General features: G+C 39.9%; 1 protein-coding gene across 1 annotated transcript in view; it reads left to right on the top strand.

The window, feature by feature from the left end:
- The window catches only part of LOC148442740 (kinectin-like), a gene marked incomplete at its 3' end in the record, with an annotated part of 175,896 nt that overhangs the window by 84,988 nt on the left and 74,478 nt on the right, over window positions 1-16,430 (top strand). The window contains exons 8-11 of the mRNA XM_088463544.1: window positions 756-896; window positions 11,900-12,006; window positions 15,566-15,698; window positions 16,261-16,348. Coding sequence (XP_088319670.1) covers window positions 756-896; window positions 11,900-12,006; window positions 15,566-15,698; window positions 16,261-16,348 — 469 coding nt within the window. The remainder of the gene's footprint in view (window positions 1-755; window positions 897-11,899; window positions 12,007-15,565; window positions 15,699-16,260; window positions 16,349-16,430) is intronic.

The following is a 16,430-nucleotide window of genomic DNA, read 5'->3' as shown; positions in this document are numbered from 1 at the left end:
GACTGGCAGGGATGTATTCGGAAATTAATCATAAGACTTGGTTGCACCTTTAAGCAGTAATTTCTTGCATCTATGATGAGTTACATAGGGAGTAAAGGGTATAGCCATAACTTGCTGTGTGTGCAGCACCTTCATGGTAAGTTATATATGTCATTTCTATGCGGGATATGTCCTATTGGAAATAACTGATTTAGTCAAGAATCCATGTGTGTTTTCTGACCGTCCTTGGAGTTCTACCAAACGCTGGCGCGCTTTGCAGCTGCCACTTAGCAGGTTATTACCGTAGGAAACCCTCTGCGGGCTGTGGACAGAAAGCAGCGAGGTTTCCCTGTCAGATTTCCTGCGTTGTATTAATGCACAGAACATCAGCACTGTTTGAGTCTCCCCTGTGTCTAGTTATTCTGTTTGATATAAATATTATATGTTTTTTATTAGTAGGTGAATATATTATAGCAGAGGTTCCAAAACTCCACCATTACAGTGCACGTTTTAAGGACATCCATGCTTGACCACAGGTGACTTAATTAGTACCTCAGTCAATTTGATTTAACCATCTGGACTCAAGCATGGATATCCTTAAAACCTGGACTGTAATGGTGGAGTTTGGGAACCTCTGGATTATATTGTTGTTGCCACCATAATAGTGGGTCACATGGTGCCCATTTGCTGTGCTGGGTTTAGTACTTGCAGCTGCATGAAATGTATTCTGTATGCTTCTTTATCAGTCTAACCTATATTGTGTCTCTTTATTTAAGGAGCTGTTAGCAGAAAAGCAGAAATGTAACTTGGTTGAAGTAAAAGCACGGGAGAGGATCAGCTTGCTGGAGAAGGAACATGGGGTTTTCCAAAGCAAGATACACAGCAGCTACCAGGATGCCCAGCAAATGCAGCTTAAAGTAAGGAAGTGACAGCACAGAGCAAAGCAGACTCTCTATGCGTTCATGATCTGCTTGGGTGGAATCCTGTTGGGGTTATTGTGCCCTTATATGTTTGGAAATGTAGTGCAGCAACTGGTGTGCCACAGGTTTCTCTGTGGTTGTGTTACACATCCATTGTTGATTCTTGCTGTGTGAACATGTCTTAGCCTTCGTTGTCTTTACATGCTGTCACAGGTACTAAGTGCGTCTGTGGCACATCTGTAATTCTGTTCTACATGGTGATCTTTAGGCTCAGATACTGGCATGAAAAGCACGTGCCCTGCTCACACACTTAAAATATATAATCTACTGAAAATAATTATATTTTTAGTTACTGTTTTTATGATCACATTAAGGGCATTTAAGTGCACGCAAGCAATTGTGTTATGTAGACAAAGTGATGGCTCATATGGTGTTGCACACAATCATCCAATAAGATTCAAGTGCAGATATGTGGTGTGTGTGTGTGTACACACCCACACACACACACCCCCACACACACCCCCACACACACCCCCCCACACACACACACACCCCCACACACACACACCCCCCCCCACACACACACACACACCACCCGCCCCCCCCCCCCCCCCCAGTTAGAATGAACGGACGGCACTCCGGGTGAAACTGAGCAATGAGCTCAGAAAATAATATTTCCTTATTGCTCAGTCCCAGAGTGCCGTCCGTTCATCCTAACTGTCTACACATTTATTTGGAAAGGCACCTGGGCATGTTATATGCTAAAGTTGGAGTGCCGGTCGCTGTACATTTTTTATTTAAATATATAATCTCTTTTTTTTTTTTTTTTTTTTTTTTTTTTGCATATCAGTTTTAAGAATGTGTTCAGAGTATACTGATGGTGTAACTCTGAACAAAGCTCTAAGCGATCACAGGAAGAACTATGACCCATAATAACTGTGTAATATGTGTGTCCATTGGCCTATTACTTATAGCTTTCTTTGCTATCCTATGCTAGTGGTTCTCAAGTCCAGTTATCAAATACTCCCAACAGGTCATGTTTTCAGGATTTCCTCAATGGAAACGGGTGGAATAATTACTGACCCAGCAAAATAGATGAACTCACCTGTGCATGATTAAAGAAATCCATAAAACATGACCTGCTGGAGGACTGGAGTTGAGAACAACTGTCCTAGGCTATCGGTTGTAAGTGTACAGTGCTGAGCGTTGATATCTTCTGAGCATAGTACATGTGTACTTTCCCTGATGTCTTCAGTTTTTTCCAGTTATACTACAGTTCCTGCTTTTATTTTCCCCTCTTCTCACTTGTTTTGTGTTTCTTACTGGGATATATTCCTGATGTTTTATTAGAAAATGTCTCATATTTAAGGCAATATGAGGACAACTATGAAACTTGTGTAGATAAGTAGAGAAAAGGTGATGTTACTCTTACCAACCAATCAGACACTTACTACTGTTTGTCTAAACTGCAGTAGAACAATGGCTGCTAGGATCTGATTGGTTGTTGGTCAGCACACCATTATTTTCATTAATTTTTCAGTTTTTATAGGCGGTTTTGTACTTCTCACCTTTTTGCCAGGGTATTTAGATTTTCACCTTCTCTATGTGTTACAGTTGGAGTCTAAGGAGTGTATTTACTAAAGTGAGAGTTTTTAGAAGTGGAAATGTATCCAATAGCAACCAATTAGATTCTACTTAACATTTAACTAGCACCCTCTAGAAGATAATAGCTAGAATCTGATTTGTTGCTATCGGCAACATCTCCACTTCTTAAAAACTCTCACTTTAGTCAATATACCCCTATGTCACTGACTATGCCCGCTGCCGCGCATCGTCAGCGACATCGCCCGTCAGGCCTGCATGGAGGTCCGATGGGCATCATCGTCAACGAGGGTGCCGTCGCGATGTTGGTTCCCGTCACACGACAGGTTGGCTGGGTACACATCGTTAATTGTGTACCCAGCCCGAGGTTACAGTTTAAACCTACTAACTACTACGTGGCACTAGAGTTGCATCATATTTTAGTATGTATTAATGTGTTAAAATTGGAGTCAAATCCTGGAAAATATTGCTGACAATGCACTTTGTGTACTGCAATTGATAGTATGAGAAAAAGAAGGTGATAACTTACTCCGTGCACATCAACCCTTTGAAGATATCGCTTTTCTTATTTATTTTTTTCATTATCTTATTTTTAGTTCATACAGAGTTTGCATTTCTGAATAGAGGGAAATGTTTACCCTTATTATTTTTAAAGTATAACCTTTATTGTGTCTTCGTAAAATATTCTAATAACATTAAAGGAAATGGAGCTAAATATTAAAAAATAGAAAGTGAAATTAGTTAGAAATAAGTGGCTCTAAAATTAAATTGGTTGCCTGTGGCACCTTCTGTATTTCTCCAATAGATTAATATCTAATGTATAAGTTAAGGGGCACATCCACTAGCAGACTTTGAAACGACTGCACGATTACGACATTGTAAACGTGCAGTTGTTTCACAGTCTGTGCTGTGCCTACACTGAACGAGCAGTCATTCAGTGTAGGTGCATCAATCCTAACTTGCTCAACCTGACGTTCTCGTCGGGTTGACCAGCATGTTCGGGCGATGAGTGATGTCGGAAACGACCAGCAGGAGCACGCATCGTTGGTCGTTTTCGACATTAATGTGAGCGATTTATGCCCGATTACTGAGCGATTGCACGATTACGATGTCGCAATCGCTCAGTAATACCGCGTAGTGGATACATGCAGCATTGCTGTATGTGTGTATATGTAGACTTTAATATAGTGAGTTCTTGAATTACTGGGCTTTTCATTATGAAACTCAGTTTGTATAAATATTCTTGCAGTTTAAAGTACTCCCTGTGAATAAATCTAGCTGTCATTGTTGGCTTATGATGTTGCATTGTTTTGCAATTTTATCTTTCTTATACTCTGTTGCATTATTCACTTATTTATTTGTGAATTACATTACGTTACAAAATACTTTGAGAAACTTTAGTACTTTTAAAATCTCTTGGTAAACTGCAAGATACTTCCACAGAAAAGAAATATCATTGTTAAATTGTAACTAGTGGACAATACTACAAAGTATAAGAAAGATACAATTTCAAAACAATGCAACATCATAAACCAACACTGACAGCTAGATCTACTCACAGAAAGGCAAGGCAACATACAAAAAGCCTAGTTCACCAACCCACTATATTAAAAGTGACTACATATCCACATACATACAGTAACTTATACATTTAATATATATTAATCTATTGGAGGAATAAACAATAAAGTGCCACAGACGGGCAATTTAATTTCATTTTAGATTCACTTATTTCTAACTAACTTCTCTTTCTTACTGATAAAAGACTTTTTCACATTTGACACTGTATTTCCATGTGGTTGTGTCTAACCGAGCAGTAACCCAGTTAATAATATGTATCCACTTGTGTATCTACAGAGTTTTTTTTGTTTTAGAATTGAAACATATTTGGTTTTGTTAGACACTTCATATAGAAGGATACATAAACGACTAGGGTTAGTGTTGAAATTCTCCAATTTAATAGTACAGACTATCATTCAATCCTCACTATCAGGGGTATTCAATATGGGTGCGATAACATAGTTTTTGCGTTAATATATTCAATTTCAAAGACTTATCGCAGTTTTGACAAGTCTTTGATAAAAAACGGTGTTAAGTTTTCACCGTTGAATAGGTGTCGAAAAAAAGTGCAGAATTGGGGTTTAGGGGTGCAGGCTTAAAAAAAATAGCCTGCACCCCTGAGAATGACATTTAAAAAAGAACTGTGTCAAAAAAAGTTTAAAAAAAAAAAAATAGGGACACCCCAAAAAATTAACATAAAAAATGGGGAAAAATTGTTAAACAATAGGGCAATAGGTTCAGGGCTATTCTGCAAGTATGCGGCAGGTGTTTTCTAGAATAGAATTATAGCGGCAGGTGCACAAATGCAGAATTTTAAAAAACTTACTTTAGGGACATCAAAATATGCTAGTACCCATTTTCATGTACCCCAAATCTGATGGGACCACTTAAAAAAACGAAAAAAATAACCTAAGTGCTCTTCTGCAACACTTCTTCAATGTCGGGAAAAAAACACCTGCTGCGGCTATTTAAATCCCCGACTTTCAATTAAAGTCTAAAACGGGGTACCCATAGTGTTCCCCCATGTTTTTGCAACTTTAGGGGGGTCTTACAATTATTTTAAGGGAAAATTCGTAACTTTGCGCAAATCCAACTTCGGAGTTTCCCGTTTTCGTTAATTTTATATTGAATACGGAGATAAGCGGGAGTGCGCACCAGACTTAACGCAGAAAAAAACTCCGATATGAAACGTTAACTTTGGCAGTGAAGTTAATGTTTCATATTGAATACCCCTCTATGTCTGATATAATATCATGTGGGAGATGACAGGTGGTTGATTTGTTTCTTATATATAGTCTATTATCTACAATAGCAAGATAATTGTTTTCACAATTAATGCATCCACTGATATAAAGAATAACCCGGTACTGACATAGTTTGGCAGTTCTTGATGTACCGTCACTCGCACAATGCTGCACTTAGTATGTACGGCTGGTAGGCAGTGAAAAGGTAAAAAAGATGTTTATATTTCACCCCCGCCGTTCCCAGTTTGCGGCACACATTGTGCACAGCCAAAAGGCTAGAAAACAGTGGCAATATATGGTAGTAATGTCTCTTCTGCGTCCACGGCACGAGTTGTACTCAGCTCGGGGTGCTAATGTTGGTGTCTCGCTGCTGCCGCACTCTGTAAGCTGCACAGGTTATACACAGCCCGGAGGGGTAGTGTTGGTGTTGACCGGTCAGCACTTCCAAAGACAGAAAAAAAGGCTCTACGCGTTTCTCCGCCTCAAATTGTCTCGGTGGCTTCCTTAGGAGACTCTGCACTATTAAATTGGAGAATTTCAGCACTTACCCTAGTTTTTATGTATCCTTCTATATGAAGTATCTAACTAAATCAAATATGTGTCAATTCTAAAAAAACCCTCTGTGGATACAATTTGTCTTCACAAGTGGATACAGATTATTAACTGTTACTGCTTGGTTAGACACAACCACTTGGAGTTAGTGTCAAATGTGAAAAAGTATTTTCTTAGTGATTTTTACAGACATATATATAAATCCTGATTGAGATCTTTCTAAGTGGAAATACATTTTTTTATTGTATTATATGTTTTATATTGATGCAATTGCTATGTGATATTTTATAATTTTTATACAATTAAATTTAAATGTAATTATCTGACAGCGTCTTGAACTAGCCTTTTCTGTTAATCTTGTGTATATATTTGGTGGGTGAATATATTTCCCACCTCTGTTTTCTAGGCAGCAGTCAGAAAAGTTTTTATACACTGGTACCTAGGAGGTGCAGTGCCAGATTTTTTAGGCGTTTATAGTAACTTTTCTTTCTGTCTTTTTTAATATTTTGCTCTTATTGCTTTAATGTTTAGAATATTTTATTAATAAACAATAAAGGTTATATTTTTTAAAAATTGAGGTAACCATTTCCCTCTATTCAGAAACACAAACTCTGTATGAACTAAAAAAAAAGGATAAAGGAAAAATACAAGAAAAAGTAATTTCTTCAAAAAGGTTCTTGTGCACGGAGTAAGTTACCTCCTTGTTTTCATACTACACTGTTGGGGTCAGCAGTAGCACTCCTATATATAGAAGAGAGTTTCTTGTGCACGGAGTAAGTTACCCCCTTCTTTTCTTACTACACAGTTGGGGTCAGTATAGTAGCACTCCTATATATAGAAGAGAGATTCTTGTGCACGGAGTAAGTTACCCCCTTCTTCTCATACTACACAGTTGGGGTCAGCAGTAGCACTCCTATATATAGAAGAGAGATTCTTGTGCACGGAGTAAGTTACCCCCTTCTTCTCATACTACACAGTTGGGGTCAGCAGTAGCACTCCTATATATAGAAGAGAGGTTCTTGTGCACGGAGTAAGTTACGCCCTTCTTCTCATACTACACAGTTGGGGTCAGTAGTAGCACTCCTATATATAGAAGAGAGATTCTTGTGCACGGAGTAAGTTACCCTCTTCTTCTCATACTACACAGTTGGGGTCAGTATAGTAGCACTCCTATATATAGAAGAGAGATTCTTGTGCACGGAGTAAGTTACCCTCTTCTTCTCATACTACACAGTTGGGGTCAGTAGTAGCACTCCTATATATAGAAGAGAGATTCTTGTGCACGGAGTAAGTTACGCCCTTCTTCTCATACTACACAGTTGGGGTCAGTAGTAGCACTCCTATATATAGAAGAGAGATTCTTGTGCACGGAGTAAGTTACGCCCTTCTTCTCATACTACACAGTTGGGGTCAGCAGTAGCACTCCTATATATAGAAGAGAGATTCTTGTGCACGGAGTAAGTTACGCCCTTCTTCTCATACTACACAGTTGGGGTCAGCAGTAGCACTCCTATATATAGAAGAGAGATTCTTGTGCACGGAGTAAGTTACCCCCTTCTTCTCATACTACACAGTTGGGGTCAGCAGTAGCACTCCTATATATAGAAGAGAGGTTCTTGTGCACGGAGTAAGTTACCCCCTTCTTCTCATACTACACAGTTGGGGTCAGCAGTAGCACTCCTATATATAGAGGAGAGGTTCTTGTGCACGGAGTAAGTTACCCCCTTCTTCTCATACTACACAGTTGGGGTCAGCAGTAGCACTCCTATATATAGAAGAGTGGTTCTTGTGCACGGAGTAAGTTACCCCCTTCTTCTCATACTACACAGTTGGGGTCAGCAGTAGCACTCCTATATATAGAAGAGAGGTTCTTGTGCACGGAGTAAGTTACCCCCTTCTTCTCATACTACACAGTTGGGGTCAGCAGTAGCACTCCTATATATAGAAGAGAGGTTCTTGTGCACGGAGTAAGTTACCCCCTTCTTCTCATACTACACAGTTGGGGTCAGCAGTAGCACTCCTATATATAGAAGAGAGATTCTTGTGCACGGAGTAAGTTACCCCCTTCTTCTCATACTACACAGTTGGGGTCAGCAGTAGCACTCCTATATATAGAAGAGAGGTTCTTGTGCACGGAGTAAGTTACCCCCTTCTTCTCATACTACACAGTTGGGGTCAGCAGTAGCACTCCTATATATAGAAGAGAGGTTCTAATTCTGAATCTCAATAAAGAGATATTTTTAAATAATTCCAGAGAACACTGACAACCACCCACAAGAGCAACTACTGAGCACATTTAGGTGAGATGTGGGATCACAGCCCCTTCTTTTTGCTAGTCCTGCAATTGATATCTGCTTTGAGAATTAACCTTTTATCATATGTATTGTATAATCCTGCACATTTATCTGGGAAACTCTCTAGCAAATCCTCATTAGATATCAATCCCAGGTATCTAATGGCCTAGCTTATTAGCACCATGCCAGACATTTCAATGTAATACGTGTTCTGCATTTCCCTATATTGCCTTGTCATCTACTCCTTATTGGTGCCAGGTCTAACCCTGCTACTGCTTTAAATAACTCCACAGATCTTTCATTTATAGCTTTGGATTGAACTGTCGCTCTGCTCCCTTCCAATACCAAAGCAGAGTGTAAGCTGAGAGCAGATGGTGTCCTGAGACATCCTTCCACGTAGGTGTGTGTGTGCATAGATATGCATCTTTATATAACCCGTGTCCTCCCTCTAAATACACTACTCTATGTGCCAAGTCATAGGCTCTGGGAGACAAGGCAATCAGATGGGCCATGTAACTGGACAGCGTAATATTTGTCACCTTGGCACCTTCCCCCTTTTATAATTACTTTATGAAAGTAGAAGAGAAAAGGTGATGCACTGGTTTACAGGAACAGACACAGGAAAATAAACAAGTCATGGCTATTCCATGACTTTTCTGTTATGTCAGCAGGTACTTTAATGTGGCATAATACAGGGCTCAACAAATACCAGGGGCCAGGTCGCCATGGCTTCCAGATTTTTGCTGCCTGGCTACCAGATTTTGCAGTGAGGGAGGAAGCAGATCCTCATCAGCTCTGGCGGAGATTCGTGTCTATAGTATTGCGGTGTTTATATCATGCACAGGAGTGCATGTGCAGAGTGTTGCCTGTGGTGACTGTTGTGCCTGTGTCAGTCCCGGCCTGCGCTGATGACTCCTCTCCTCCTTGGCCTGCTCTGATCCCTGTTGTCTGTCCCAGTCTACGCTGATCCTCTTGTTCATCCTGGCTGTTTACTGTCTCCTATCTCCGGCTGCATAGAGCTCTCCGGTAGTAGGGTCTATGCGTGGCCAGGGATTGCAGAGCGGCTTCAGAGGGATAGTGGTGTGACCATGAGGGGAGGGGTTTTGTTGTACTTTCTGACACCATTATTTTATGTGAAATGTAGTCCGTTATTACTGGATGGTGGAGCAGGGGAGCTGTGCAGAGCAGCGTGGGAGCCTCCATTTTACTGTATCCATTCAACTGTGACCATTTTGTGGACTAGTATAGTGTGTATAAAGGTTGCATAACACACAGAGCTGTGCTCCTTACTCACTCCTATAATTTTTTTGGGGGGGCGGTGGTCTGGCTCCTACAATTTCATCCTGGATCCTAGAATTTAGAAAAAATTGTCAAGCCCTGGCATAATATGTACCGCGGTCACTGTGTGGCATATTCTAAACTGGGGCTACTACAGTGTGTTGTATTGTGAACAAGGGGGCACTACAGTGTGGTATAATATGAACTAGGAGCATTGTGTGGTATAATGTGAACTAGGGCACTATTATGGGACATAATATCTAGGGCACTACTGTGGGGCATGAACATTTCTAGGGCACTATTATGGGGAATAATATCTAGGGCACTACTATGGGGCATAACCATATTTAGGGCACTACTATGGGGCATAACCATATTTAGGGCACTACTATGTGACCTGAAATTAACAATTGCTGGGATGAGCTTTCTTTCTTGAAGAATTGGGATGGGGGCTCCGTCTCAATATTGCTATGGGGCCACAACCTTCTGGCTACCCCCCTGGTTGGCATGAAAAAATTACTGAGGTTGAATAATTACTGTAATTCAGCTGTGAGCTTTAGATATCACATAAATCTTAATAGAAAAAAAAGTGTTTTTTTATTTTTATTTTTTAATGTTGAAACATCCTGTAGCTTCCACATTTAAATATACTTGAATATTTTAGTTTAAAGTTGTCCCAGCTTGCTGTCTTTTTTTTTTTTCTACTGTACAGTTAATGGACATTTTCATGTACAACAGTTTTAAAAAGGATTCAACCATTTGGACATTTTTCACATTTTATTTTCTTCACGGAAATCATACAATTGATTTTTTTTCAGAACTGATGAACAAAAATTTTCCGAAATGTCAATAAAAAAAACTTAAGATTTTTGGATTAAACATAAATAAGACAATAATTGTTTACATGAATCACTCCCCCCATTCCCCCCCCCCCCTTAATGCACAGCAATTGTGACCCTTGACAGGTGTAGTTAATGATATTGATTATTTTGTTACAATTGTACATGACAAGGGGTGGGGATATATTAGGCAGCAGATGAACACTCTGTTCTTGACGTGGATGTGTTGGAAGCAGGAAAAATTGGCAAGCGTAAGGATCTGAGTGACTTTGACAAAGGTCAAATTGTGATGGCTAGACGACTGGGTCAGAGCATCTCCAAAACGGCAGATATAGTGGAATGTTACCAGTATGCAGTGGTTAGTATCTACCAAAAGTGGTCCAAGGAAGGACCAACCGGTGAGCCAGCGACAGGCCCATTGATGTGCATGAGGACAATGGCTATCTGGTTCTATCACACACAACAGCTACTGTAGCACAAATTGCTTAAATCTTTAATGCTGACTATGATAATAAGGGGTCAGAACACACCGTGTATCGCTGCTGGCTGTATAGCCGCAGGCCGGTCAGAGTGCCCATGTTGACCCCTGTGACCACTGTCGAAAGTGCCTACAAAATGGCACGTGAGCATCAGACCTGGAGCATGGAGCTATGGAAGATGGTGCCTGGTCTGATGAATTAAGTTTTCTTTTACAACATGCGGACGGCCGGGTGCCTGTGCGTCGTTTACCTGGGGAAGAGATGGCGCTAGGATGCACTTGGCAATGTTCTGCTGGGAAACATTGGATCCTGGCCTTCATGTGGATGTTACTTTGACATGTACCACCTATCTAAACATTGTTGCAGATTATTATTATTATCATTTATTTATATGGCGCCACAAGTGTTCCGCAGCGCCTTACAAAGTACATAAATTGTAGACAAGCGACTTACAGAACAATACAATACAGGACCAGGACATGGATAATATATATTGCTACATTAGCGACCATAACACCCAGATAAGCAACAGAGCATAAGCAATCAAGTGTTAGGTGCCCTAGTGGTGAGTAAGAAGTAGATGAAACTAAAGTAGGGAGAAACACAAGAGGGTAGAGGGCCCTGCTCGTAAGAGCTTACATTCAGATGAAGTATACCACTTCATGGTAATGGTGTTCCCTAATGGCAGTGGCCTCTTTCAGCAGGATAATGCTCCCTGCCACACTGCAAACATTGTTCAAGAATGGTTTGAGGAACATGACAGAGTTCAAGGTGTTGGGCCTTCAAATTCCCCAGATCTAAGTCCAATGGCGCATCTGTTGGGATGTGCTGGAAAAACAATTTTGAGCCATTGAGGCCCCCGCCTCGTAACTTATCGTGTTGGTGCCAGACACCACAGGTCACCTTGTGAAGTCCTTGTCTCGACGGGTCAGAGCTGTTTTTAGTGGCACAAGGGACACACACACACACGTGTGTTTTACCAGTATTCTCCATGTATGAAGATGTCTACATTGGTGTTTGTCGTCATTTTAAGACTTGCAATATGGTGTTATATAACAGTGGCTTGTTGCTGAGTTTCTGTAAATGAAACTGTTTTTGTATACGTACGTAACATTATCGCATGAAAGGACTTAATTTGTGGTATTTGTTTAGTTTCAGCAAGTCCGCGAGCAGTTGGAAAGCCAGCTTGCTCACCTGAAACAGGAGAATGGTATCCTCAGAGATGCTGTGAGCTCGGCCACCAACCAAATGGAAAGCAAGTATGTCCTTTCTTCTGTTTTTGTGTGTAATATCTGCTTTTATGTCTTAAAATGCATAATATTTGCATAAACAGAACTATAGCTACCCATTGTTCTAATGAGGCTCCTTCATGACCAGCTCACCCTACCCTGTGCTCACATGGCCATAGGTGACCAGAACGCATCTGTCTGCAGATTTATGTTCTGTGTTAGGAGAAGCCCCTGATGTGGTCAGTAGCCTGGAGAAATGGTCTATCTTTTTTCCATTGATGGTGTGGAGAAACTTCTCCTTGTTCTGCAGGCACAGTCTCTTTACTGTCGTTGGCCAGGTGTGAAGTAAACTCAATAGCCGACTTTGTTGCCATCTGCCATATTTGCCCAATATCGCTCATCACAGGCTGCTTACATGGAGAATTATTAAATTTTGATAGTTAGCTCATGACTTCATTGGGGTGCAGATGTTTTGCCATGTAGTAGATAACGAAATAATGGAAAGAGTCCGCACAAGCAATATCAAAGTTCTTTAGGAGGATGACATGTAGAATATCGAATAAAGTAATAAATACCAACATAATGGTCTATCTCTTACAATAAATTCTGGATGACACTAGGTTGGTGGTGCGCCCACAAAAATTTGTGCAGTACACATGTGAAAAAGTGTAAGTAAAGAACAAAAACTAGAAAAAAAGACAAATATGTCTGTGTGGGCGCACTCTTATAACAGATTATGGAGATAATAAATAGAAGAAATTAAAACTTGACTTTTATTTTTTAAATTTACTAAAAGAAATTCTCTTCAGTATGACATATCACATTTAATAATAAATCAGCATATTGATCCAATGATCAAAAAATTCAGAGAAAGGAATAACAATTCCAGGTGATACAGAGTAATTATAACTTGCATAGAAGAGCCTATAATATTAATGTAAAAGACAGAATCTAGGTCTTATCCACATTGATCAGTATGCAAAACAAGCAATGGTATATAATGTTAGCAATAAGCCAATGCCTATATGCAAAATGCAGGAAAATTGGCAAACATTAATACTAAAATGAAAGGATCTCTAAGGTCCTGTTACTATAATTAAAGTCCACAGTGGACACAGAGACACCACATACAGCAAATACAGATTCTGACTGACAAAAATAAATAAATGAATATCAAATGATTATCAACAGGACTGATATATACAGTTTCAGTCAATCTGACAGATACTATCAGTCCTGTTGATAATCATTTGATATTCATTTATTTATTTTTGTCAGTCAGAATCTGTATTTGCTGTATGTGGTGTCTCTGTGTCCACTGTGGACTTTAATTATAGTAACAGGACCTTAGAGATCCTTTCATTTTAGTATTAATGTTTGCCAATTTTCCTGCATTTTGCATATAGGCATTGGCTTATTGCTAACATTATATACCATTGCTTGTTTTGCATACTGATCAATGTGGATAAGACCTAGATTCTGTCTTTTACATTAATATTATAGGCTCTTCTATGCAAGTTATAATTACTCTGTATCACCTGGAATTGTTATTCCTTTCTCTGAATTTTTTGATCATTGGATCAATATGCTGATTTATTATTAAATGTGATATGTCATACTGAAGAGAATTTCTTTTAGTAAATTTAAAAAATAAAAGTCAAGTTTTAATTTCTTCTATTTATTATCTCCATAATCTGTTATAAGAGTGCGCCCACACAGACATATTTGTCTTTTTTTCTAGTTTTTGTTCTTTACTTACACTTTTTCACATGTGTACTGCACAAATTTTTGTGGGCGCACCACCAACCTAGTGTCATCCAGAATTTATTGTAAGAGATAGACCATTATGTTGGTATTTATTACTTTATTCGATATTCTACATGTCATCCTCCTAAAGAACTTTGATATTGCTTGTGCGGACTCTTTCCATTATTTCGTTATCTACTACATGGCAAAACATCTGCACCCCAATGAAGTCATGAGCTAACTATCAAAATTTAATAATTCTCCATGTAAGCAGCCTGTGATGAGCGATATTGGGCAAATATGGCAGATGGCAACAAAGTCGGCTATTGAGTTTACTTCACACCTGGCCAACGACAGTAAAGAGACTGTGCCTGCAGAACAAGGAGAAGTTTCTCCACACCTTTATTTAAACTTTTTCACATGTAGTAGATAGCCATACACCATCCAACTAACCAACTGACTATTGTCTGACCAACTGGACCATCATGAATGGAGACGCCATGCCCCTAATTTCAAGGTAACCAGCACTGGGCTTTGCCTGTCTGGTCTGGTGGAACCAGAAGGGGGGGTACCCATAGAGAGGGGGTCCCCCAACAATGGTTTCAGCCAGCCCCAGGTCTGTTGACACTAAGGGATAAATTTACTAAGATGCGTGTTGGTCCGAGATTGCAATCTCGGGTGAGTTTAGGCGTTTTTTTCAACTCGCAAATTTACTAAAGGCAACCTCAGGAGAGATTTCTCTCTTTTCACTGATAAACTCGGGGGAGATTGCAAACTCAAATGAACTCACCATTGGTCAAACTCTGAAATACTTTTCATGAAAAAGATGCAACTCTGGATTTACCAAGATTCGAGATTACAATCTTGGGTGTAATTGTAGCAAACTCGCAGCTAAATTGAAGTTTCAAATAGACCATCTCCTGAGCTGTGAGCTGGGCAGAAACATACATAGATCAGTGTGATTTGTGAGTGTTTCTACATGTAAACACTATGTAAAGGGTTAATATAAAATAAAGGTCCGCCCCCCAAAAGGCATAACCAGCGTCGGACTGCTCAGCCAGTCCCGGTTCCTAAAAATACGGGGTAAAAAACGAGTAGGGTTACCCCATATATTAGGATCCATCACTGGGCTGCTGAGCCTGTCCTGGTTTTAAAAATAGGGGGGAAAAAATTTGCGTAGGGGTCCCCCTATCTATTAAACCAGCAAAAAGTCTGCAAAAAAATTAGCGGCCAGGATGACTGTACTATGCCTGTTACACTCTCTTCATTACTGCAGACTGTCTGATTTTTTTTTAAGACAACCAGCGTGTTGCCCACCGACAAGCCCTTCAGGTGGGGAGCACATATGACCCAACTGAGCAGCACAGAAGACACCACAACTGTAAGGATCCATTGGGACTGCGTGAATGCTGGACCCCAGTAATGTGATGTTTCGCAACTGGGTTTGACTGAATGCTTAGGTTTGGGAGTAATTATCCCATAGAACACTGTAGACTGCAAAAATTAAGCATTAAACAAATCTGCATCTTTTTAAATAGCTTTTATAACTGTTTTATTACTGTTAGACTAAATTACTATGTTTGTACTTTGATATACTGTAGGTCTAGTGCCTCCGTACTGTTTGATGAACGCATCATATGATATTGTACAGTTGGTGACTTGTTTAAAAACTGCTGAGAAGGTGTTGTTGGCTTTGGCAACCAATCAGAATTACTTTAATTATCTTTACGAGGAAACAGCTGCGGTTTGATATGCAAGTGCAACACCACTTTCCTTGCCCAATTACCTGCGGATAAGGTTCCCCAATATACTTTTTACTAACTTTTTGCCTTCTTTTTGACAGGCAATCCAGTGATCTTAACAAGCTTCGCCAGGATTATGCCAGGCTTGTCAAAGAATTGAATGAGAAAACCAGTAGCTTGGCAGAGGAGGAACTGCAGAAAAAGAACCAGGAGCAGATGGCGGTTGGGCTAAAGGTGCAGAACTTTGTAAACTACTTGTGAATTAGTCACACATTTATTATAAAATCTCTCTCTCGCGCTCTTTTTCTCTCTCTCTCAAAATAGTTTAAGGGGTATATTTACTAAAGTGCGGGTTTCTAGAAGTGGAGAAGTTGCCCATAACAACCAATCAGATTCTAGCTATCTTCTAGAAGGTGCTAGATAAATGTTAAGTAGAATCTTATTGGTTGCTGTGGGCAACATATCCACTTTTAAAAACCAGCACCTTAGTAAAAATAGGTCCGTACACACTAGACGATGTGCTCACAATGCGATATTGTGAGCGATTTTCCTTGAACTCTCCCCGGCACGCCAGAACACAATATGGTGCTAAAAATCGGCATCGTGAGTGGACACTCACGATTTGGACATATTTACACAATTTTTCGTTCCGATGCATCGAAATTGGGCGAATCGTGTAAAATATTGTCTAGTGTGTACGCACCTTAAAGCAAGAGATTGAGAGTGAAAGAAAGAGATTGAGGGGGAGAGACAGAGTATGAATGAAGGTATAATACATCACTGGCTTGTGTTCTAGGCTCAGATGCAAGATGCAGAGAGGAGATGGGAAGAAGTTGAAAAATACCTAAGAAAAAGAATGACCGATATGGAAATGACCCAACAAGGTGAGTACTTCCTTTCTCTGCTTCAGGTTTGGGTTTCCATTTCATACTTGTTGAGAAATGTTGCGGTATAAATACAATAAAG

The sequence above is a fragment of the Taudactylus pleione genome, unplaced genomic scaffold (genome assembly GCF_031769625.1).
Source record: "Taudactylus pleione unplaced genomic scaffold, aTauple2 ptg001400l, whole genome shotgun sequence".
Taxonomy (NCBI): Eukaryota; Metazoa; Chordata; class Amphibia; order Anura; family Myobatrachidae; genus Taudactylus; species Taudactylus pleione.
Note: the sequence above shows the minus strand (reverse complement) of the source record. Positions and strands in the feature narration are given on the sequence as shown.